At 40.5% G+C, this 27,279-nt stretch overlaps 1 protein-coding gene across 3 annotated transcripts in view; it reads right to left on the reverse strand.

The window, feature by feature from the left end:
- Positions 1 to 409: 409 nt before the first annotated feature.
- The window catches only part of dag1 (dystroglycan 1), a 39,701-nt gene continuing 12,831 nt past the window's right edge, over positions 410 to 27,279 (reverse strand). For all 3 annotated transcript variants that reach the window (XM_048254666.1, XM_048254667.1, XM_048254665.1), the window contains 2 exons: positions 26,018 to 26,592; positions 410 to 4,743 (listed from right to left, as the gene is read on the reverse strand). In XM_048254666.1, coding sequence (XP_048110623.1) covers positions 2,470 to 4,743; positions 26,018 to 26,326 — 2,583 coding nt within the window. In that variant the 5' untranslated portion in view covers positions 26,327 to 26,592 and the 3' untranslated portion in view covers positions 410 to 2,469. The remainder of the gene's footprint in view (positions 4,744 to 26,017; positions 26,593 to 27,279) is intronic.

The raw sequence follows: 27,279 nt of genomic DNA on the forward strand, positions 1-27,279 counted from the left end.
ATATATATATATATATATATTTATATGATGTTATGATAATCACTTGAATTAGTACTTTAAAGACATATCATATACTGTTTGTCTAACTTACATCCAAAAAACTGAGCCATATTCTACGTGATTAACACTTTGCATCTTTGGTTTTCCACCCAACATGTGACTTGCTTGAGACTATGATTGTGGAGTGTTGATAACATCTAAATTCATTGCTTTGTGATATGAACTTCATGGTCAATGATACAAATAGATGAAAATTCTAAACATATAATAAAAGGCCACAAAAATATTCACTGCATTAATCTAGCAGACTTATCACAATTAAATTGAAGTACTGTCTCCATTCTCAACTTTAAAGACACTCAACATCAGGGAAAGAGAGCTGAGGAGTATGTCAAACACTACAATTGTATCAAAATGTCATGAATACTTTATTTTGTTGTTTTCTCTTTTCAGCGCCTTATTCAAATTAAAACTGACTCACACAAAACCTGATGTGAAATATAAATTAACTGCACATATGATATCCCAGACACAGAATCAGAACTTTCTGAGGTCTGAAAATGATCCAATTATATTTATGGAGGAGCATTTTACTCATTTATTGATAAAATTTAAAGTACAGTGAATCTATTGGCTTATACTGTGCATTGGTCCACAAAGTATAGCATCTGTAGTATGTGGGCACAGGGAGGGTAATTTAAGAAGATAAAAAAAAAAAAAAAAAACAGCTCAGCACCATGATCTCGTTACAGAATGGTTATAGCCATCATATCAGTATACCTCCCATTATTGCAAGGGCTCATTTCTCTGGAGAATGCTGATGTTCTGGGGTAACTGTTAATATGGCAAAATAAAAATGACCATCACCACCTCCAGCAATAATAATAATGATAATAATAATAATAATAATAATAATAATAATAACAACAACAACATTGAAACTGATCCATTACCTATGTGAATTTGACCATTTAAAATTACATTTAGAAATTGCAATTACACCTACATTATATTTCTTGTATCAAAAACTCTGTAAAAAAATAGACTGAGAATTCACATATTCCTTTAAAAGATTTGAGATGACTGATGAACGTTTCACTTTATCCTGGACTTTTAGCCAGCTGTATTCATGCAATTGAGGATTTCCAACTAGAATTTTCATATCACTGAATACGTTTGTCCATTAAAGTGTCAAAGGGAGCATCACTGCATAATCAATTATCCTTTGTCCCAAATATAATCAATTTCTTGTTTCTTGACCACATTTCACCTGAATGTATTATTATTGTTATTATTACTATTATTATCATCATCATCATTATTATTATTAGTTGTCGTTTTGAATGAATTTCAAGCATGTTCCATCTATAACATCTATCATAGGTATAAAAAGCTACTAAATCCTAGGAGATGACTACAAGAGGCCTTTAATAATAGGAACATGAAACAGATACAGTCCATTATTTCAGCATACAGTACCATCTTTTATTTCTGAATTGGGTGTCAAAATGAAATAAAAACAAAACAAACAAAAAACCTACCACTACTGCTGCTGCTACTACTACTATTACTACTACTAATACTACTGCTAGGCACACACACACACACACACACACACACACAGACACACGCACACGCGTTATGCATGCATGCATGTATGTATGAATGCATATATGTGTATATATAACTAGGTTATTTCAGTCATGTGCTCCCAACCCTTGAAATAAAAATAATAATAATAAAAAATAAACACTATTTTAGTCTATCAAGACATCTTTCAAATATACATTGGATTAAACAGAAAAGAAAATCTCTAGTTTTAGACTTTTTGGCTACCTCTTGTTATGCTCATTACAAGAATATGTATGAAACAATACAATTAGTGTCAAGGCAAACCATATGAAATGAAACCCAACCAGACGTTGCCTGTCGGGCTGTCAGAATTCTCCATGATTACCATTCTTCTTGATTTGTAGTTTCTCTATGAAATCCTTGCCCCTTTACTCAGTACCTATTTCATTCTTGTATTATTTAAAAGTAAATGTTCAGAAGTTAAAAAGAGTGCTGTTAGGCAAATAGTTTCAAATCACCCAAAAGGAAAACCAAACTAAAATAATGATTAAAAAAAACAAACAAACCCAACATGGAAAAGAGATTTTACAAGCCCATAGTGGGGGAAAAAAGCATTGGGACAGAAGGGCATGTGTCCCAACTTGCGGTTCAGCAGTAGCTCGAGTGAACTCACTTGAGCAAGTGGTTGTTGGCAACTCTTGCAGGCTACGTCCTAGACCATTCCTTCTCTCCATTTTTTGACAAATCAGCCCATGCCCTGCCCACCCCAGCCCACCCCAGCCCAAAATCCCACATTGTAGTGAGCCTCTGTTTCCCCCTTTTAATTCCAAACAGAAAACACTGGCATGGAACTGCAGAAAGTCCCCTCTTGGCTTTATGTGATGCCATTGTCAAATATTAGGGGGGGACATAGGGTGGTGGTGATCTGTAGGGGGTCATGTTCTTTGGGCGGGACCCCTTGCCTTCCATGGGTGCCGTGAAGGGAGGAGGCGGCTGGTAGGGAGGGGCATTAGGATCCTCATCCCGCAAAGCAGTATACTCTCCAAGTAGGTCCTGATTAAGAGGAGTGGTCTCTGGACTGGCCATGTTGGGGTACTCTGGTGGGGGAAGAGGTGGCTTCTCTTCCTGCAGAATGAGGGGCATGCTAGATGATGGAGGTGGCTTAGAGTCATCCAGTTCATCAGCAAATATGATTGGCACTCCCTTCTTGATAAATGTTGCCTGATCCTCAATAGTAAGTTTGCCCTTACGTTTCTTACGATAGCAGATCATAGCTATAATGCCTGCAATTAACAAGATGGCTGCCACCACTACTGCTGGAATGACAGTGTGCAGGTAAACATCATCAGTGCTCTGGCGACTCCCGCCTAATGGTGGTGTGACAGTAGGGGGAATAGGTACAGGGATTTCACCAGGAGGAACAAACATGTAGTTACGGCAGCTTCCAGTACCCGTGATGGTGATGTTTAAGGGTTTAAATTCAGGACCCATTATCATAGCAAATTGTTTGGATGGTACGCCTTTGATATTAGAAATCTTGCTGCTCATAGCCTGAATTTGTTCCTTAGGACAAGGGTTCTGCTGAAGGCTGTTGTTGGTCCACTCCACCACAATGGAGCCCTTGGTGATGTTCTTCAAAGTTACGGTGCTGCTATTACGATCTCCGAATGAGATGGCCAGCTTTTTGACAAGAAGAATTTTCTTCTGGATGTTGCTGGTTACACTATGTGGTTCCCCTTCGAAACGAGCAGCAAACAGAACAGGTGGCTTGTCACTAGTAGCCCAGCGATTTACATGAACCTCAAAGGCATCTATTGCATATAGACTGCCCTTGTCAGTTGCCTGCATGAAGTACTCATGTTTACCAATATGCTGCCAGTCTGGCAATCCATACAGAAGTTGGCTTGTGCTGTTGAACTGGATCCATGAGTCCTCTCCTACCACCTCATTGTGGTTCTTTCTCAGAGTCAATTTCAACTGATCAGTAGTGCCATCCTCTTTGTCAAAGAAAGTGTCTCCTTGTATTTTCACTTCAAAATATGTGCCTACCCATGCATTTACTTGGTCAATAGGATTGTGAAGTTCCGGCTTCTGATTATCCATGCCAGGAAAGACAGGAGAGGGAGTAGTGCGCCTGGGTGGTTTGGTTGGGGTCATTTTAGACATAGGAGTGGTCTTGGGTCTCCTGGGTTTCTTGGTTGGTTTTCTCGTCGTTGGTGTTGGTGGAGTAACAGAAGGCCCAACAGGCATGGGTCGGGTCATGGTGGGCTGGATTGCAATAGTGCTGGTTGTCTCCATAATTGTTGTTGGCAGAACTGGACCAATTGTTGGTGTATGGGCTATTGGATCTCTTGTGTGGATTGTAGGCTTCACAGGCAAGGGCACAGGTCCCCTCACAGGGAAGGAGGAGGTGTCTGTTGTGGGGGCAATAGAAGGGGATGTGGGAGTGGGAATAATACGGGTTGGAGGTTCAGAGTAGGTGGTTGGAGGAAGTAATGAAGGTACAGGAGTAGGGGTGTTGTTGATATGCCTACGTACTCGCTTAGGAACATGAGGTTTTTTGTTAGCAATGTGCCATCCAACAACAGGGTATCCTAATTGTGCCGACATGGTTCCTTCCTTCGCTGGTACCTGGACACTGCTGATGTTGGGTACAGAACCTTGGTCCAGAGCACAGCCTAGTTTCCAAGATAAAAGAGCACCATTTTCTACCACCTTTTTGGCATTTCCAGGCCCTGCCATAAAAGCAGACATGTCAAACAAGCGGTTGTTCACCACAGGCAAGATCTTCATGTGCTGGAGCCCAACTCCTGAAAATTTCTTCATCTTGGCAAGCAATTCCACTCTCTGCCTTGAAGTCATCTTTGTAAGGTCAGCATCAAGGATAACTGTAAGCACTGTTACAGGCTCCTCATTAACACAGACAAAGGACTGCACATTGTTGCTTGCTGCTTGAATTGCCAGTTGAATAGGGTCACTGTCTGCATGCTCCTCTGGATGCACTTCAATGGAGAAAACATCAGGATGGGGTGAAACCTGGCTTCCATTAGAGATGAGAAGAGATATGTAATGGACACCTTTGTCTGCCTCTAGAGGAAGGCCATGAAGGGTGCTGCTCTTGACATCCCAGTGTAACCACGCAGGTAAGTCATCCTTGCCAGCCTCAACAATCTTAGGGGGAAAAAGGAAGGGAATAGGAGTTAGGCAATTGCATCTGAACCAGTGTTAACAAAGGCGTATTGCATATTAAAATAGAATATACAGTTAAGAACAACATTATTTATATCCCAGGCAAATATTGATTTAATGTTTTTTTCTCTTTATTTAATGTTATTTTCTCTTTATCAATATTTTTGTTCTGACTGAAAATGACACTGCCACATGCCAAAAGGTTGCAACCCAGAATCTGTGCCACTCACCAGGGTCAGACCTCCCACTAGGTATGCAGGGTTTCCCACAGAAAATTGGTTAGTCAAGGTGGTAGGGTGGGGTTTGCGGGGGGGGGGAGGGGGGAACTCCACCATACAAACTATACATAACACTATACAAATATTTACAAATAAGAACAGTGAATTAATGTGTGAACAATTCAAAGGCCCTTTGATAATTGCACTCTTTAACAAGTGCAGATCATTTATGCCTTCATACAGGCTGTCAGACTTTTGCACTGCAGCCTGTTCTGCAAGTCTTGATCTATACACAGAGAGTGAATGAAGTTTAGATTATTTTATACTTTTGTGTAAAATTTACAATTTTGAATCAGAATGTTTGGTGAACGATGATAGATAGCGCGATCAGATGCCGCTGATTGGACACATCACACGATTATATAGGCCTACCCGTAAATCCTCAAATTATGGCCTAAATAATAATTGCCTACAAGTAGCCTATGACTATCAGTCCATGAGCACTAAAAAACATTGTTTCGATTTAACTAAATGAAATTAAAGAGCTCTTCTTAATAGTTCATATTGTTGGTTGGTTTAATAGCCTACTGTTGCCAATGAAAAGTCATTGCCCTAATGGGTCTCAACACGTCGCTCTCAAGCTACCAGTCGCTTGGGCTACTACATTTAAACACAATTGTTGCGCGAGGAATTCCGAATTTAATAAACAAAGTAAGTAAATCATGCATAATTAATAAATAACTCAATTTAGGCTACCGTAGGCCTACTTGGCTATGCAATAAGGTTTCCATTACAGCAGCGCACATTTATCAGCGACTGCCTGTCTCACAATAAACACAGCGGGTGGAAATCCCGACCCTCTTTCAACTACATGAAACTTAATAATGAACCATCAAACCAGATTTCAGTGCCCATCAGTCCCAACATTTAGCAATATAAATCAAACAGTCCAAAAGTAAAATAAATCCCAAACCAAACTGAAAATCGTATGCTTTTGATAGCCTGCCGGCGGTATGCCGCTCCAAATGAAACGGATGCCTCACAATAAAACGCAGAAATAAAGGCCTGTCTCGATTACAAGCCTGCCCCAAACAAAGCCCTGTGCTTTGTGCAGCCTAAGTAAATAATAAAACCCGGCTATAATATTGTAAAAACGTCCAATTCATGGCACGTTGCTTGTTATTATTTTTTATGCGTTCTGCAGAGAAGGGATACTGGCGTTGGTCATGGTTTGGAATGAAAGGGAGAAGTAGGCCTAGAGTAACAGAGCGTTAAGTAAAAATAATTAATATCTTACTACTTGTATTTTGGATGAAACCATAACCATATGAAGTAATATAGAAAACTATATTATACTGAACTATACAGTATCTTAATGCATTCTGTCAAGTCCAATATCCTATATGGCAGGGGTGTCCAAACTACAGCCCACAGGCCAAATGTGGCCTGCGTTTGCGGCCCCAAGCGTTTTACAGGAAGGGTACACCGTACCTGAAGCGCTCTGTTCGCGACGCGCAGAAATAGTACAAGACTGGTCTATTTTTTTTTCCCCAATGTATGCACCGTTATCACATCTGGTGTAGCCAGGTGCACTGATCACAGTGGAAGCTAGGCTCCCTGTCAGTCTTGCATTGTATCATACGTAAAACTGTACCACACCAGTGCTACAATGGTAAATCATCCATTGCACAGATGGATTTTTTTGTAGCATAATATGTCGCACTGTACAGCCCTGTGAGCTGGCCCTACACCCTCAAATCACTGGTATAGCTTGATCACTGATGCAAGAACAGTGCTGCAAAAACTACATGATTAGTCGTCAGATATAAGCAATTCTACAAAGTACAGGAAGACAAAGGCTTTCCTACAACAGCTCAGTAAACCAGTACATCAATAAAACCACTGACAAAATCCTCCCAACTGGCATATCCAAAACAAACCTACTTTTCGTAGTCATGATTCACTCTATCCGTTACACAAACCACAGGTAAAAATGTTATGAGAGGCTGTGAGAGAGCACAAGCCGCCATCAGCCAAAGACAGACAGAAGGGGGGAGAGGAATGTTCCTTTGACACAAAAGAATTTCACCAAACCTACAGTCGAGGACATAGGCTAGCCTATAAAGAAGTGCATTGTTATAGTGAACTTGATGAGGGTACAAGAGAAGAAAGAGCCCATTGTTGCGTTGAGAGGACAGCTGGAAAGATAAGATTCATAGATTTGACGGAATATGTTCAGGCATGTCTAATGTGAGGACAAATATGAAGGCAAGGAGATGGGGAGGGATAAACTCAAAGTTAAGGATCAGTTCTACTAGATAAGTGGAGGATGGGAAGGTCTTTTTGGTAAGCCAAACAGAAGTTTTGAAACTTTCTTTGCTGTGATATGGTAAGCTAAGATGCTCCAAATCTATGTAAAGAAGGGTAAAAATATAAGTCCAAAAGTCCCAAATGGACCACAATCAGGGCTGGACAGGCCATCTGGCATATTGGGTATTTTCCCTGTGGGCTAATGGAATTCAATGCAATTTAATTAATTTGTATCAATTCAATTTTAAAAGGGACACCAGGCAACGTTTTTGTGTTAATTAATCATCTTCGTAAGTCAGTATATGGTTAAATGACTTACTACAGAGCGAATGAAGACTCTCGTCTGCACCTACTAGGAAGAATATCCCGCTGGCATGTTCAGTGTATCCGACCAGCCGACCTTCAGTCTCACAAAGACATCGCGAGAAGCAGGATCAGTTTACATCCAGCATCCCCAGCACAGAGGCAGGCTACGAAACGCTAGCAATTGTTGCAAACGTGTGTATAATGGCAGAGCCGGCGAAGAAGCAGCGAAAATCCTTGACGGAAGATGCAAAGAAAAGGAAAAGAGCTTCAGACCGAGCGAGGGCTCGCATACGTATCGACACGTAAAGACGGTAGGGGGAGCTTCGTAGAGAAAAAGCATCAGGCTTGCCTGGTGTCCCTTTAAATAAATAAAAAAACAAACAAATAAATAAAAAAAGACCCAACGATCAACCAATAACAAACTCTTATTAGGGCCCACCCATCCCAGTCTGGCTCAGTGCCAAAACTCTGTGATTACATCAAAATAGATAAGCAAAGTGTATGTACAGGTTAGCCTAGCAACAGGTTGAACTTGGATGAGGATAATGGATAACTGAATAACAAGACGGATTTCGGTGCCACTTCAGTGTCTCACAACTTTACTGATATGTCTTCTGCCCGTTGCCCGAGTGTCTATTGACGCTTGATGTTTTGGTTTAATGTTGTATTTGTAGGGGATGTATGAATGTCCTCTTTTTGTTTGTTTGCTTCTTTGTGTGTGTTTTTGCCTACGTGGTTGATGTCTTGTCTTGTGTTGTTGTCTCCTTAAGGCGAGACACGGCAGGTGAAAACATCGTTTTTTTCATGCACTGGTCAATTTTCAAGATTTTGAGCTAGTATGTGACCGTAGCATGTATTCCATCACACTACTACAACAAAAAAGTCCGATTTACACATTTAGGTGTTTATTTCATTATATTGTGTCTACTCGCGCCTGTATATTTCTCCTAAATTCAGCAAAAGTTAGCATTCTAACCTTGCATGCACTCCCGCGACCGTGGTCCAAAACATATCATGTGTACTACCGTTGGAAAGCTCTGTTTTTCCTGTATCACGCTATGTGATCCATATATGAACACTTCCTTTGTATCAGCAACCAATCGCGAAAGTTCAAAGGCGAGTCTAGGCTGAGAACGGAATCTCATTGGCTGTCTTTCAAGGCTGTTTTCTCAAAATGAGTTTCCTCTCACACTCTGAGCTCAAAAACTCCACTTCAAAAGCACGTACATACACCAAACTTTCTAGACTTATGCCTAACTATTAGCCTGACGTTGTCATACTCAAATTCTAGTCAGAATATGAGTCTGATACTGCTCCATTGGGACGTAATTATGGGCCGTGTTTCAACCGATACAGGGGGAATGCCTCTGCACTCAATTGGATAGACCTAACCAATCAGGGCAACAAAATAGCTTACCGTGAGGTGTAGGAAGAAAACACACAAACCATCCTTCTGCTCCTATATCCCCTCCGTTTTTAAAAATAATTCTGTTGAACATATGCTACAAACATGTTAAACAGCTGGGAAAGGCTGTCGCAAATCCCTCGAACAGGTGGTCAATCAGAGATTTCAAACGAACGAGGGTCGCAATGCAACAGCGCTGTTTTCCCTTGATGAACGTGAAACCACCAGTTTTCCCACATCTCAACTTTGGCCAAATTTTTTAGGAATAATAATTTTCAGTGATACAACCTCATTAAATAATATGAATTTTCCATCTGGGGTCTTAAAAGCCATATCGTTCTAGACACAGCGTTTTTGTTTCAAACATAAGCCTAATCTAAGCGTGCTCAGATGACGTGATGGACCAGGCGCTGTTGCTCACCTGTCCATCATTGTAAAGCCTGATTTGATTGGTCCGCCAGATTTAGGGCGAGCATACTTCCACTACAATGGAGCAATGCCAGACCGAACTTCCAGTGGGGCGGGACTAAGTTTGGAATGGCACCCAGGATACCTAACTATATGTCGAAGATTTCTACAGAGGGGTTTGTTGATATATTATTCCTAGCCTGACTTACATGGCATTTTATGCCTAAAAACATGGAAAAAATCGATTTTTTAGGGCTAGTGACAAAAGTAGATATTCATAAATCCCTCTGTAAATGTTTCCCAATCTAATTTCTGAACACAATGAAAACATAATTTTGAACCTGGCTGTATCCAATGCTCAGGTTTCGTGCCTTAAAATTCGTGCCTTAATGCGCAAATTAGCGCATATTTAATTAGATAATGCCTAATTTGCATATGTAAACATTAAATTACAGCAAACTTGTAATACATTTTTTTCTCATATTAATGTAAGTAATCAACTGGGGAAGTTTCATAGTGATATCTGCTTGTTAAAAAAAATACCCTATTCACCTGTAGTGTCTCGCCTTAAGGTGTCTTATTTTCTTTGTGCTGTTGTTACATAAGATGATGCATAACTTTCTCTGTGTGTGCAGTAACCTAGCTTAGCTTAGCCTAGCTTAGCATAGCTCATTGAGTTGGAGCCAACTAGTCTATAGATCCCAAAAATGACAAAAGAATCAGCATTTTCCTATTTACATCTTGTAACGTGTATAGCTACAATGTGTACAAACAGGGGCGCAGGAGACATTTTCAAGAGGGGGACCAAATTGTGAGCAAAATCCCAGATAGTGAAATCCAGCTTCCAGATATCGGACTACCACTTCTGACCCACTGTCGACCATCATAATATTTTAAACTTGCCAGAATATTAAGATAATAACATTGATTGTTTTCAAAATATGTTTTGATCAAAATTGTCAGAAATGGAGGATGGGCAGAATGCCAGATCTGCCCTCAGATGAGCTTCTTGCTATTTGGGAGGTCTCCGCTTTTTACACTCATGCAGTTCTACTTTTGAGTTATTTCACACCGCTCGGGCCATGAATGAACATGAGTTTATACAGGTCATCATATGCCTGTGATCCAAACAAACATGATCAAATGGTCAGGCCTACTTAAATTGTTTGGCATAAAGTTGTCAATCAAATTACCAAATCAACATGCACTCTTCACTAGATACCATTTATTGATGTAATGTTACCAGAACACATGGTAAATACCAAAGAAATGGTAAAGACCAAAGAAATGGTAAAAACTAGGGCTGTAACGATATGCGATTCGATACGATCGCGACACTCATATCCACGAACCTGTGTAGCGGTGTGAAAAGGCAGAACCGCGACACACCCTTTCTAGTGTTTCATGCAGTGCTTTGCAGCTTACGCCACCGCATAAGCAACACACATCTCCCGCTTTACTTAGGCCTACCGGTAGCCTACGTTGTCCAAAAATAAATAAATAATAGTAATTTCATACCTCTCTCCTTGCTTTCATTGTAGACTGTGTGTTCAACTTTACCAAACAGTATAGAAGTAATCTCTCTCTCTCTCTCTCTCTCTCTCTCCCTCTCCCTCAACACAATTCAAAAATACAAATCGTGAAAGCAATGACGCATAGACAACTAGCTAAATTACTATTACATCCGCTTAGCATAATTAGCATACTGCACATATTTGTTTAAAACTCTTGCATTCAAGTTGACTGATACAGTGGGCAGTGCTTCGACTTGGCCAGCTTCCCTCGCGGTCCGTGCGCGGGATCACGCGACTTTAATTTGTAAATTTGTATTTTTCCAGTGACGCTGCAACAACCGGCAGAGGTCTCAAGTGAGCAGGGTGTCTCGTAAAAAGAAATGGAGCTGGAAAACCCTACACAGACTTCACTACAGACTTTAGCAGACTGGTTTAGAAATAATTTAATAGCCAGAAATATGCCTGCCCTGCCCTAATAAAGAAATATTTGGTATTAAACATTCTGGTTTTCTCCGAGTGCAATGATGATAAACAGACATCATTTGGACAAAATATAGAGCATATTAACCTCCGTTGCTCAGCCAAATGCCTTCCTGTTACGTCCTGTTATCACAGAGTTACAGGCGATAAACGATTTTTGATGGTCACAAGTTTACTTCATTAGCGTTTATTTTTTTGATTATTAAAGAGTGTTTTTGATTTAAAGGCTTGACTTCGTGCTTATTCAGAAGAGCATTTAGTGCTCTCCCCAATCCCAGACGTTCACATTGCATGTTTGTTTGTTTGTAATGGATGCAACCACGAGATACACTTGTCATAGGCGCCGATACCATGGGTGCTCCGTCTCTCAGGCACCCACTGAAAACATTGAGCACCCACGTGTGCCAGCTTACAGTCCCGGCTAAATTTACATTCATTTAAAATCAAACATAGCAGTTTATGTTAAATTCAGCATCTCTCATAATGTGATTGGATATGTTGCTGTCAATTCCCTACTTCATATACTAACCACCAATGAGAGCGTCTCTCGTATCGCACTTCCCACCTGAAGAATTAACGCAAGGCTTTGTCGGGTCTTCAGCCCCGAATGTTTAAAATGTATATAGCCCTGAATATCATTTTAAAAGTAGTCTGACAAAGTTTAAACCGTTGTCGGAGGAACAGGGAAAGAGGAAACAGCAGACTGAGCAAGGTGTGTCATAAAATACTGTCTCTCACTAACTTTCACAAAATCCAAGCATTAAAAGATTAATTATCTTCAAATACAACCGTCTTGTAACATCTGTAAAGTTTGGGCACCATACTTCCGGTGAAGTAAAGTCTGCATGAAGCTGGAAATGGGCTGGTGTGTATGTACATTTCAGGACTTTACAAAAAGGTACAGATCAGAGTTAAATTAGAGACACCACCAGAATCAGTTCAGAGCTGCATTGAGATTCGCCCGTTTTACGGCGGCAGTATCAAGTTGTGAGATTTGCATATGAAGGAGGTGACAATGTGATTTTGAAGTTCTCTGTATGTCCATTTTACCCACCGAGCTGCCGTTATTCAACTATGAACATTCAACAATCAAATGAATCATTGTAAGAATTACCTGGAGATTGTCCAAAACACAAACTGGTAAAAAAAAAAAAAAAAAGGTAGACATACATTTAACAGTCAACTTCGTTTTGTCTTTTACTGGGCCTAGCCTGATTCCCTCATCTTATTGTGACTGATTTGGACAAGTTTGTTTTGGAATTAGGAGGTTATGGAAGTCATCTTCCTCTTTTTCAAAGAAATAACAATAAAGTCAAATTCAGCTTAAAGCTGCAGTTGGCAAGATTTTTTTGATCATATTCACTGAAACAAATACTAAGCTCCGACAGAACAACATAAATCAGCCGGTTTTAGAAAAACACACGCATGTCAACCTCCACCTAGAGCCTGTTATTTGTTTTGCAAAAATCCACAGCTCCCGAGCACAAACTCGATGAGAGGGTGTTCGGTGGTAGTGGGGGAGGGGCATGAGAGTTGTAAACATTCAAAATTCCCCTCAATCTGTCAGACTTGCCAACTGCAGCTTTAACACTGTAGTCATTACTACAACATCGGGTCAGTGTTGTAGAGTGGTCACTATTCAATTGTTATACCCTATTCCTCCTTAACCATCCAACAACAGAAATACGAAAGAACATACAGAATTTGTTACCACAAATTCCAAAAGTTACCACAATTACAGGACAGACGTGTGACTAGTTTGTTTGGTTTGTAAACATCTTGGAACAAAATTCTGTTTTTAAATTAATTGTGGAGAGTAGGGGTGATCAGTTTGGAGTGGGGTGATATCACTATGACCTCATAAAAGTGCTGGGTGTTCGTATTCTGCTACAGCTGTCAGAAGTATGCACAAAGGGCCTCTGGTTTCAACTTCAAAAATGCTCTTGACAGAGCAGAAGGGATGCAGTGAATATCGGATTACCTCATGCGGCTGAGAGAGAAGCATGTAATTGACATGGGCCAGGAGAACACAATGATGGAATGGGAAAGCTTTGTAATCGGGAGTGGGGTGATGGTGGGGGGAGGGGGTGGTCAAGCATATCTTGCTTTCACACTTTTTGTTAATTTTATACAACTTCATGAAAAACATCAATCTGTGCTATTGTACACCAATGCTAAATTTGGAGAGACAAAACACCAATTTGATAATAATTAAGCACGTGGGGTAAGCACTTGATTTATATTATTTAAATAGGGGTTAATAAAAAATAAACAAAATTACTACGTTTCTCCACCAGAATCAATTACGGGCTACTTTGTAACTTTGGATAATGTGTTCATTCAAAGCAGGTTAAAGTGTGTTTCTATGTGCCCTAGATCAAAGGTTACAGCATTCTGAACATAAGGATAAGTAGAGTGTCAGGCAGTATAGATTTGTGCTCTTGAAAACATTTATCTGAAAGTAATTGCCAACTGTTTTCTTATCCTATTCTTGTTTTATGTTGCACACATTTCCCTTGATATAGTTGACATAAAAATGAAGAAACAATATATCTAAAGGGGTTTTAGGAGACTTTTAAAATAACTCTGTTACCGTAACTCTGTTAACATAAAATGCTGTTTTTCCCCCTCCCTCAATGGCATTAATCCCAAAAATGCCATGGTAGGACACTTGATTTAGAATATTTAATTTGAAATGTTTCATGCAAGTATAGGAAATATTCTCAGGTTTAAATGTGTAACTCTTAATATATGATATGGTAACGGAGCTACAGCAAAGTCACAGAATTCTTTCTATGTCTTTCTATATTTTTATCTATCTATGATGTGTATGGTCACGCTAAAACCCTCTGGGGGCATGCCAAGTTTCTTGAAATTCTGTCCACGGGGGTCCATGAAATAAATTAATTTGTACATGCACATCTAGTGACTGTCCACCCATCAGCTTGTAGATAGTGGTGTTGAGTGAAGGGTTGCTGGTAGGTGATGGTGACCAGGGGTGGGTAGTAACGCGTTACAAGTAAAGCACAAAACGGTACTTCTACTCTTACTCAAGTACATTTTTGAGCCAGTAATCTACTCTTTACTCCGCTACATTTTCAATTGCCTTTCGTTACAGAGTACAAGTTTGTTATTGGAGGAGAAAATATCTTGAGGGAGAAAAGTGCACCTCTCCCTTGGTGCACAACCCTATTATAAAAGTAATGACTGGCCTATGTAGCCTACTACACGCAAGTAGATGTTCTATCTAACAGCTCAGTTACCGCAATGACGTCCTGCCAGCTGCTGCATCTTTTGGTGAGACTGCCAGAGTAGCAACGAGACGAGATGTATGACATGACACGGAAACTTTCGCCTATATTAATTTCTGGCCAGCATCGTTCAACAATCACATTGGACAAGGAAAGACAACTTAATTTACAAGCAAAGCAAATACACTGGAAATCGAGCACACAAGTTAGAAAAAAACCTAGCATTCGTTTATGTAGCCTCAATGTTGCAAGACATGACATGAGACGGTCGGCTGTGAAAACAGACCTGCTCTGTCGCTCTGTCTGAGTGGATATGCCTAGGCTGTATATACCCATAATATAGCCATTTTTTTAGGTTACAGTGGGTCCCAGTTAAAAATTGACACTTCATTCACGATCATGGTGATTCACGCAGCTGGGTGAAATGTAAGTACAACTGCAGCCGCTTGGGGGCAGCATAGTCCGCTGTGGCGTTCCACGGTCGAACCAGACGGCGCATTCGACAGCAAGGGCTGTGATTGGCCGAGTTTTCAGTGCGTTTCTCTGTGTTTTTAGCAGCCCCTGCAACATGCTAGTCCACTGTAGCCTAAGCTTTGTACATAATGTTAAACATAGTTTTGGATTCAGTGGCAAGATTTCTTGATTGTACAGTGCCTGTCTCTCAGTAAAGTTTTAAAATGAGAGCTTCGTCAGCTGGCAGTAGGCTACTTTGTAGTCATGAGAAGTTCACTTTCTAACAGAACATAAATATGCTGCCCAGAAACCTTGTGAATAGTTCTGATTTTTTTTACTACACTAACGAGGTTGAAATATAGACTTTGCCTACAGCATCTCCTTAACAGTAATGTTAACAAAATGACAGCATTCATATGACAAAGAAAAACGAATTCGGTCACTCAAGACTGTGCCACAGCAACCAGTGTAGGCTACAGTCCTACCCAATAGGCCTACTCGAAGCAGATAGCGTTGTCTGACGGTCGAGTGGGTTAATGCACGTATTTCCAGAACAGGTCTGCAACTTTCAGGCAGTTCTGAGTTCGAATCTAGGCAGGAGCAGAGCCATATAAAGGCCTAGGCCTATTGTTATCATTTTTTGCAAGGTGTTGCTTCTGGCAATACTTGTTTATAAGACGTTTGGTGATTAATTGATAGCTGTTTTTGGGACACGTTAAACCTTATTGATAATGATCGCATACGGGGAGTAAAACGACTGTTACGCGCTGTTACAACTGTAGGCTACAATGATTGCAATACAAAAATATGCGCGTGTTAGTTTAGTTAGTTTTGTGATGTTTTGCACTTTTGCCTCATGTGTTTTCAGGTTTGAGGGCTTTTTTGGCAAGATTGACCTTGGTTAGACTCTGCATATTATTTGTTATTTCTCCGTATGGAAAATAAAGTCAATTTTCGACAAACGTCTGTTATTAGTTCAATAACAAGTATTGCTTGTTAAAACATGTGACTAGTGAAACTCAAATGATTTTAGCCAAAAGCCAAAAAATGTTAGAGAGAAGGAGAGACGCCGGTGCAGCTCTTTAGTAAAAGGTGCAGAACATTATTAAACTTTGACTAACGTTTCGATGTTCGTTAGTCAAAAACATCGACACATTGAAACGTTAGTCAAAGTTTAATAATGTTCTGCACCTTTTACTGAAGAATAAAGAAAATTAAGACATCTGAGCTGCACCGGCGTCTCTCCTCTCTAAAACAGGGATGTCAAACATACGGCCCGCACAGCAGTCCCTCAACAACGAGAGAAAACTTCCCTTGTGTGTGTGTAATGTGTATCACACCAAATTGGCTCACCATACCTTCCCAACTATGCACAGTATCCCATTAGCTGCATGCCATCAGGCTATTTACAATTTTCTATTAGTAAAGTTATCAAAATTAACGCGCACACGTTTTGTTTGAGCAGGAGACAGAATACGCACGCAGGCACAACTAGGCTACTTGTTGTTTTCTTTTACTCGGCTATCTATATATGGTTATCAGCACACAATGTTGGGCTAATTCACTAGTTATGGATATCACAAGTTTAAACAACGAAAACAGAAAGGATGGAGGCAGCAAAGCTAGAGGAGTTATTCCAGATGGACAAGAGTAGGCAATTGGTGTGCTTGTCAGAACGTTAGATTACAGCTGTTTAAAGCCAGACGTCACCGTACGCTAGAACAAAACTAAAGGTAACTTTAGCTATAGGGCTGTATCAATTTGTCCAAATGAATAGGTCATCGTAGACGTTGTTGTTGTATTATTGCATGTGGATATTGTTATGCTATGTAGGCTACTTTTTTTGCAATGCACGGACCTAAAACCGGGAAACGGACAAATATTGTAGGGCCTACACGCGTGAATTTGTTTTTGCGGGGGTGGGGGTGGGTGGGTGTACGTACCATAGCTCTCTCTCTCTCTCACACACACACACACACAGTACCTTTCTTAGCCACAGTTAATTTTAGTGGTGATGTGTTATGGACATTGTTATGCACATTATTGACTGCAGTTTATTCTCATCAATGTCAGTCCATGAATGCATATTGATCAGTTGTTAACTAATACTGTAGGCATAGAAGTTAAAGTGGTTAGGACCATTATTTCACAGCAATTTTGAATAAGCCATACTGCAATACCGATTTCATGGTTGCACCATGCACATGTTCGCCGATTATGTGGCCCTCAGTAACCTATAAATTCAATGATGTGGCCCTCTATGAAAATGATTTTGACACCCCTGCTCTAAAATATCTGTCCTGGCTGGTTGCAACGGATTGTGGCCAAACGACAGAAGCGCGGAGAACCCTCCTTTGTCTACCAAAAAGTGTTACTTTGTGCCCCGCGCTCCCCACTGCTTGTGAAAGAAGGGGTGGGGGAGGGGGGCTTAACCTGAAAAAGCTTACTGTCCCAAAAGTCATAATGGTAGGCTACAGGAAGTGGGGGGAGGGTATGGGATGACCAGAGCCGTCTTCGCTGTGCTATTCAGAAAGCATCTTCTATTGTCTTTCCAGGCGCACACAGCTCTTTATAGCCTATCGAGTGCCTTAACAGGTAGGCTCTGCTCTTGGGTTTGGCCTCACAGCGAACTCAACCCTCTTGTTGCTTGCAGTTTGTTCAATAAAGAGATGCAGATTACATTATTTATTTCTGATTAATTGCGTCTTTTGATGTCTTTTGCAACATCTGCTTGTTAGGCTGGGCTACTGTCCTGTACAGGTAAATGTTCAACAATTGCTGGTGTAGGCCTACAGGCTATAACCAATTAGGGACTGTTCATTATTTATTTAAGGGGCTACCGGAGGAGTTTTGGGAGCGTTAGTCAAAAAAGACGTGACCCTCCCTCACCAGCAAGAAATTTTTCTATGACCCTCCAAAGTGATTGAGAAAAAACGCATGACCCTCCCCAGTCCCAACAATTTAGGCTATTGATGCCTTCTGTAGGCTACTGGGTCAATTAGGGAGCTTGCATGCTACGACTCCTTCCTTTTGGCCAGTTTGCAGGTAGCATAACGTCTTTTTCAATTCATAGAAGGGAGAGCCCAGTCTTTCGTGTGACATTGAGGTGCGCAAAAAGTTTTTAATAGCCTGTTCAACTTCGAAAAGCTTCGTTCACCCGATGCCAGTCACTGATCGCAATTTCAAATTTCGGGAAAGCTTCGTTTTTCAGTCATCTTTTTAAGTGTTAAGTGCAGTAGGCCCCTATCTGCCCCCTTTGGAATTATATCTAGAGCCTATTATAAGGTCCAGTGCGTTATGTCCTGGGATTCGGACGTGCTCAAAAAGAAAAGAAAAAACACTTGTTGCTTTGATATTTTTTTCGTTGTCGTTTGAACGTCGGCAAGCAGGCATGTTGCGGTTGCAATTTAAGTGAAATTTCTACAGTAGGCCTACAACATGCAACATGCTTGTTAGGCTGGGCTACTGTCAATGTACTTGTACAGGTAAATGTTCAACAATTGCTGGTACAGGCTATAATCAATTAGCTAAATCATTTGTCTAGCTGTTTAAAAAAAAAATCATGCTACATTCAAACGCAAAAGGAGCTTTGATATCTTATTCGTTTGAACGTTGGCAAGCAGGCATGCTGCGGTTGCAATGAATGAGGATAATTGGTTTTATCTGCGGATTTATTTTTTGCATTATTTTGAATATGACTCGCTCCAGTCTCAACAGCACAGCTACTTTTTCCACACGCATCTAAGTTCTAACACACATATCCCTCTTCTCTCTCTCCATCCCCAAGAGACGGTGCTTCTTTTAAGCTGCACCATTTTACAACAATTGCATCTACATTTTCATATTAGAATGTTTTGTCAAGTGTAAGCTTAAACTACCGCGGATCAATTTAAGTTCCCGTGCCCCCGCTGAAAGTCTCATGCTTTATCGTTACACTATCAAATCAAGTAACCGCGGACAAATAGGGTATAAGATATATAAACTCACGCTTATTGTATTATCATATATGTTTGGTAATGGCTCAGCTTTCTCTGATTGTTCTACTGACTTGGAAACTGCATCATAGAAGCAGTAAGTTAGATCGCATCAAAAATAGTAGTGGCAGAACTCCAAAGTGACACCTTGTGGTTGCTTGTGTCAACTGCAGTTTGTGCCATTTCTGCTGAGAAAATGGGGTGCGTGATTCCTGAAGGAACCCGTCCAAACTTAACTGGGACCCACTGTACATTGTCTGTATGGTGAAGTTATAACCAGACTTCTAGCAATGCAAAGCAGAAGAATCAGCTGGCAATGGATTGGAAGTGACTGCTTTTCAATCCTTTGCCACTTAATGCTTATTCTGGCTATGACAAGATAGCCTACAAAAGTGTGTCAAATAATATTAAAGCATATTAAATAAAAATTATTTGAATTGGACTGTTAAAATATGTTTACCGATACCGATATCAATTATTACCAAAACAGGAGGCCGATAACCGATAGGCAAAACCGATATGTCAGTTGTCAAAAAGGGGGGGAAGATAGTAAAGGCGATATGCTGCATAAATTTCATTCAAAAGCATTTAAAGGAACCGTATGTAAGAAATGTATTTCAATTAATCATAAAATGGCCATGATATGTCACTAGACATTAAGAAGTCATGTTCATTTCAAATACTTATATCACTGACGACAATAGTCCGGCCAGGATATTGTCATTTAAAAAGTGAAGTTTCAGCCCTCAACTGAGTTGATGTTGTGTTTTGTCATGTCATGTTGTGTTGTGTTTTGGCCTGATGCGCCACCCTCCACCTATCTACTAATCACAAAGTCAGTAGTGTTTCGGCATCCGGTTTGGCAACCTCGAGTCAGGGGTGAAGGGGGAGGGGATACACCGCTCTACAGGCTCTACCTGTTTACCTGCTGCTAGCTTATGTGCTGAGCTCACCGGCTGTGGACGCTCTGGGATCTGGTGATGGATCATTTGAATCTTCCCGGATTATTCTCTCACACTCGTCAACTATGCTGCTCTCTGATACCGACGGCTTTACGTCAACCCTCATGGCTTCATCGGTCTTCCCTGACTGTTCTACTGAGACCTTGCACAAGTACGAACTTCTCGGTTGGGGAGAAATACGGCAGTTTCAATCCATCTCCTACAGGCGTGACTATGGAGTCGGCAATACCCGCCTGACAAGATCAGCAGGCCTTTGGATTACTCTACTCTTGTTCCTATCAGGTAACATCCATCCCACCCCAGAACTGATTGAGCTTTTGAACCCTGGCGAATTAAAAAATAGCAGTGGCTTGCGTTTTATTCATGTCAACGTGCACAGCCTGATTAATAAAACTGACGCTAAAGTGACATAATCGTATTGTCAGAGACATGGCTCAAACCATCAATCACAAACAATATGATTCGAAGGGTACAATCTCTTTAGGACTGATCGTGTGAGTAAAGCAGGGGGAGTATCCATATAAGGCGTCGTTGGACTGTTGCTCCGTCGAAAAAACAACAAAGCCAAAATTCCTCGAATTATGTGCCATCAAATTAAATCTCCCCAATGGCGCTTCCCTGACTGTGGTCGGATGCTACCGCCCACCTTCGGCTGCAGCTGGAGCAACTGCCCTGCGGTCTTACTTTTTGCATAATCTGCCCAACGAGTATATTGTCCTAGGAGACCTGAACTGGGACTGGCTATCAACTTCATCAGCGTTAAGAGACCTATGTGATCCGCTACATCTGACGAGTACAGTCACCTACAAGCCTCAATTCAAAACGAATGGACATAACGTTTTAATGAACAAGCTTTTCTTCATGAAATCTATCGGAGTGATTTACACTTAGTTTGTGTTATGGATGATGTTGAGCTGGCCTGGTCTTATTTTAAAAAGAACTTTTTAGCCATAGTTGACAAACATGATAGAAGATATAGAGTGAGGGGCAGAGATAATCCTTGGTTTAATGACTCTATTGCAACTGCTATTAGAGACAGGAAGTGGGCGCTTTACTTATTGATCCGGATCAAAGAGACAAAAGCTTACAAAGTGGTGTTTGTAACTTCAGTGTAGATGACTGTGATTCATTGCAACTTCAGCAATGTAAGGTACCTTCCTTACCTTCGAAAAATAGCTCTGTAAAGCTGAAGCCCAGTTTACAATCTGCCTCAGTGAGAATCCTAAACTTTCTCTGTGTTCAGTCTTCGATCCTGATTGGCTGCATTCGTGCTAACTAACAAATCAGACGGTGTAGTGGGCGGGACAATGCTCTCGACCACAGAGTAGCAAATGCAGGGAGTGAGAGACGCTTCACAGACAAAGTAGCGCATTTCATTCTTGATCCATTTCAATATCAGCTTATCGGTGGAAAAAATGACCGATACTGATTATTATAAAAATGCTAAATATCGGCCCGGCCGATAATTGGTCGACCCCTACCCCACACACACACACCCATTACACCAGTGGTTCTCAAAGTGCGGGGCGGGCCCCACTAGTGGGGAACAGAGACATGGCAGGTGGGGTGCGATGAAGGAGGATTTTTTTTTTTTGTTTGTGCCCATCGTTACAAAGGCCTTTTTTTTTTTGACAAGGAAGATCATCGATTCAAAACCAAAAATAATCACACACACACACACACACACACACATAGGAGTCATAAACAGACCAACATATGAATTAAAATAACATTTTGAACCAGCGGAACGAGACCGGAAATATAACATGGAGCCAAAATGCGAAAAAAAAAATATTTTAAGTTAGCATTTTGCCTGGTTGATGGGGTCATGTGGAGTTTGTAAATTCCCCACCTCCAAAATGGGGAATGACAGAAAACGTTTGAGAACCACTGCATTACACCATAGGGCCCCCCCCCCCAAACACCATTATAGAGCATCACAGTCCCGCCCACAGGAGTTTCCGGAAGTAAGAATTCAATGCAATTTCTCCATTGACAATTCGGGTATAAGCCATAAAAACTTAACTGCACATGGTAGACTCAAAACCAGCTACGGCTGTACTAAGCGATTGTATATGGTCATATAGGGGCACTAACCTTGTTTTGAAATAAATGTCTTTTAATCGCGATGTCTTGGATAAGTACTTCATTACCCACAATCCTGAACAATCCCACAATCCCACAGTGACGCCTCTGATTGGTGGAAAGGCCGTTATGATCATAGTTTTAAACTTTATCAGCGAAAATTATTGACAAAGATGGCGGAGTCTTTTACTGCCTATGGCGAAAATCTTAATGTGAATAAAAACTTTCTAGACAAACATTGGTACTTGTATCAACAAGGATTGTGGTTTATATATCACACGAACTTAGTCAGGACCAATACACCATCAAATAGAACACTGTAAATGCTAGTTTAAACACTTAACTTTTCAGGTAGGCTAATTAGCCCTTCAGACATTAGAATGTCATAATGCTGCTAACATTAATATAATGTTTTAGTGACCTTGTTGTTTCTATGAACATTAATTGTTGTTTATAGGAAACATCAACTTAGTCGAGGCATAAAAAGCCCTGTATCTCATTAAGTACTTCAACTTTTGAACTAGCTAGCTGGCTGATAGCACATGCAAGCTGGATGCTACCACCGGCTAGCAGCTCGAGTCACTGCAGTAAAATGGTTAGCAAACCGTCCATGCTCCCGTGAATATTTCACTGTTTCAAGGACGAAATCAAGAGTGTCCAAAGGGGTGAAAACCACTTTAAATCGGGTCACATTATTGACTGTTGTGTGTCCGAGGGTTAGCTTGTGGGTTTTGTAAGGGCCAGTATGAGGGAAGACCTACAAAGTTGTGTGGCGAGTTTTGCAGGGAGGTTGGTAATACTAGTTAACATTAGCTAGGCTACTGTAGCCTTCATACTGTACGAGTCATATCAATCATTAACCTAGAAGTACTTCTTCGTACATTTAATGAACATTTTGCGTAATAATTCACAGCAAACTGAACATGGTGGTCCAAGAGCAGACCATGCACCGGTCCATGCATCAGGATGGCAGTCAGATACGAAGCACTGCACAATGTTGCTAACGTTAACCGCTTTCACACACACACACACACACACACACACAATATAAAACACAATGGTAAATGTAACATTCAATACCAAAACACGATTATTTGCACGATTACTCCTGAAATAACTGCTATTAACTGCACATTCACTATATAAAAATCACTGTTTGGAGGAAAGGGTTCGCGTGCTGTCGCCGGTTGGAAATGATTTCGCACTGGTTCGTGCACTGCTTATATATTATTCAGTGAGGCGCGGTGGTTTATGGGATGAGTAGTTCCTTCGCTCGGAAATTAAAATATGTACACAGTCTTGTACCTTTGACTTTTTTTGGACTTTCTCTTAGTTTTTTCACTCGAAATGATATGTTGTATGCTTACGAGTTACTCCGTAGCTGATTAGCCTAAGACATGCTCTAAAACTCTTTAGATACAGATTTTTCCAAAACGTCAATGGGAGAAATGAATGGGAAATTTACTTCCGGAAACTAAGCTCTCTCGGAGGAGGGGCGGAACTGTGATGCTCTATACCCCCCCATACACACACACACACCATTACACCCCCCCACCAGGGCTCAACATTAGCTTTTAAAAGTGGTTGCCAGCTAATTACTAGTAGCTAAACATATGTACTAATTTCAATACTTCATATTGATTTTTAAACTATTACACTTAGGCATATCTTTAATGTCATAGATACTGATAGTATATATTTATGTTTAATGTGGTGTGTACGGCTAATTGAGTGCACATTGGTTGTGTGTAGGCGTAATTGAGTGCCTGTCACTTTAAGAAATATGTGAGAGTAAACCTTCAGTCTCACGGTTTGAGGCTAGTGAATAATAGTAGTGCATAGTGCGTAAGGATATGTGGATGCAATTCATTATGTTTTCTATGTCATTAGATAAAATAAATGTTCTAAACTAACAAGTCTGAGAAAATCTTTCTGGGATCAGAGATAAGTGTCTTGCAATATCATTAATGATTTTAGTGACCACTACACAAATGAAAGACTACCTGAGCTAGCGGGATCGTTAACAAGGAGCTCTCTCCAGATGTAAAAGTTTGCCACGGTTGCGTAGCCTATTTCTAAATAATGTTAAACCTAGTAGGCCTAAATTACCTAAATCCTATAGCTTAGGTAGGTTAGCAACACAAACTTGAGTGATGCAAGTGAGCAAATCAACTTGATATTAGCCTATTATTATGTGCTACAATAGCATCACTTAAACTAGCAGCCATGTCTCGCTGTTTATGGCACGACAGCTGCGCAAGTGCGCATGTGAGTGTAAGGAGAAAAGACGCACAGCCACAGGCTGGGGGAGGCTCTAGAAGCATGCCTTGCGCACACGCATGTTACTTCAAAAGAACGCGGTCATTCTTAAAAGTATCGATTAAATCAAAAAAGAAAAAAATAATCAGACTACAGGAAAATATGTGGGGAAATGTTGTGGTTGCAGAGTGAGGAAGTGGTTACCACATGTCATAATTTGGTTGCACCATACCTCCCACACAAACACCCCAATTCATAAACTAGCACACAAATTACCCCAAACACACCTCATAACCCCCCCCACACACACACACACAGACACACACTTACATACACATAGTACAGTGTTTCTCAAAGTGTGGTCCAGGGAGCAGACGTGGTAAAATATAATATAGATGAGTTGTTTGCAATATTGAACCAACTTGTGTACATCCAAACAGTTCTGCAACACTGTGTAAGATATGCCAATTTAAATCATATGAATCCTCTGACACAATAAGCAAAGTGCAAAGACAATAAGCAAGATGGTTCAGTGAGTAGGCCTATTGGGTAGGCTAATATACTGTTGAATAGGTCTATTTTTTTTTTTTTTAAGCTAGGTGGTCCGTGCGTTTTTTTTTTTATTGGTTATGTGGTCCTTCATCTGAAAAAGTTTGAGAAACACTGACATAGTACGAGTTGCAAAAGTAGAGGATAGAGACAAATTGACAGGTGTGATCTATTTCTAAGGAGAGAATGTGCTGGACTGAGCGCCGGTCGTATTTTGTACGACCGTACATCTACTTTGCGTTCTTTTCCCCCTTTCATTATGATAAATCATACTAGAACTAATGAATACATGATAATTTTGGGAACAATTTACACAATTAAATCTTGTTTTAACAATTTGTAACTCTGTTACCATGACTTATGAAACATATAAGCTTATGTCTTAGAAGTACATGAAAACTAGTCAGTCACAAAACCTTTGGTCATATTATAGGAAAAAAGTTTAGAAACACTTCTATAGGAGTTTTTTTAATGTTATATTTTGAGAACCGCATGTTTGATGATGTTGACTTTTATGGTAAGAAAGTTATGTTAATTTTCTCTAACTACGTTACCAAGCACTTTCTGGCTTTAAAATCATATGAAGATTTAATTTCACAAGACCATTTTGTACTACTATTTAAGTACATGTAGGCAGATATAAACTGACATATTGTTCTTAATCTTATTTTTGGTTCATTACCGCATGATCTTCCCCTATTGTCTCTGAAGGCTACTGCTTATGTTAACACCTTTTTCCCTCAAGTCATGTTCACAATGTTTTGAAAGTAGCACATTTTTTGGAAGATTCTATTATATCTATGTTATATCTATCTATTCTATCTATGTCATAAAAAGGCTTAACATTATACTTAAACCAGTAAGGGAATAAGTGTGGATCCATTTTGTGTTATACCATACTCTAGTGGACTGTGGACACCTTCATGGCAAATTGTGTTGTAAATATTCACATTTTTAAATGCTTTAACAAATTGAAATGAGAGCCAATGTGTGATACCAAAGTGTTACAAAATGGGTCCTATTTGCAAAGACTGGCAATGAAGTAATTCTTTGGAACTTGCAGGGCTAATATCTCTGCTCACCTTTACTGTGGAGCCTGCATCCATCTTAATTGGCACATGCATCTGGAATACCCTTCCCACCACTGCAGACGAGTCTGGGAAGCTAGCAGCTTGTGTGGATATAGCCATTGCCTCAGCTTCCTGGAGCTCGGAGATGACAGCGGAGTGCATGGAGGCCTCGAGCTGGCCATGTAACTCCACCTGTCCCTGAGGCCAGCTGGCCTGCACACCTCCCAGCAGCAGCAGCCCCACCACCACCACCAAAGTAGTCCTGCCAGTGCACAGCAAGGGGCAGACCCCCTGCCCCAGCTTTCTCTGTTTATTGCGCATTCTTCCCTTTGTTTCTTTCACTCAGATGGGGAAATGATGTCCAGTGAAGAAAGACAGCATGCACACTGGCAAAGTCCCCAACAAAGAAAAGAAGGAGGGTGAGGGGATCCTCTTTTGAAAGCTCAATCTCCTTTACAATTCTCTTCTTTTGTTTTCCAACCTTTTACTTCTCTTTCCTTCTTCTGTTTTTTTCAACCTCCCCCGTCTTTTGTTGTCAAATGTCTTCAGCAACTCTTAATTTCCATTGTCAAGACTGGATCTGAGACCTGAGTAAAAAACAAAACAATTCATTAGTTAAAAGGCTAAGCTGAACAAAAGAGGACAAGGTGAAATGTCTAGGATTTTTTGAAAAATTGTGTCTCCATCATAAGCCAATGGGCTCTAATTTGAATGCTGAGCAAAGTGCAAAGTCAGTCTATGAGCAAAGTTCTCGTGCATGAACTAAAGACATTATGTGGCGTGAGACCGCTTTTAGCTGACCCACCGATATTTGTGCTTATTCATGGTATTACATTTTGCACAGTTATTAAGCTTTAGTTTGACTTTACACAGCATTTAAATTAGGGCACAATGAATTTGTATATAATATAAGATATGAAACCTATGCGAGCATACTCTGTGGGTAGCCGACTTCATATCATCTAGGCTACTTTTCGGCATACGTCATGAAAGCTCATGCACAAAGCTTGATGTCAGCCTTGTACCTGTAGGAATTCTACCTTTTACTTAGTAAAAGTAACTTGGTGTTTTTATCAAAGCCCATGCATTCATTTCCCCCCAAATTAAACTGAGAAAAAAATATTATAGGCAATGTTGTGCTCTACATTTAAGTTTAGAAAGACAGCAGATGATGCAGTATTGCAGCTAAAATATGTCTGAACAGACAACCAGTCCTTGCTGACTGGCATCTTCTAGAAGGCAGGGAATGAGTAGCCTACATGCCTTTCTATTGT

The sequence above is a fragment of the Alosa alosa genome, chromosome 10 (assembly GCF_017589495.1).
Source record: "Alosa alosa isolate M-15738 ecotype Scorff River chromosome 10, AALO_Geno_1.1, whole genome shotgun sequence".
NCBI classification, from domain to species: Eukaryota; Metazoa; Chordata; class Actinopteri; order Clupeiformes; family Clupeidae; genus Alosa; species Alosa alosa.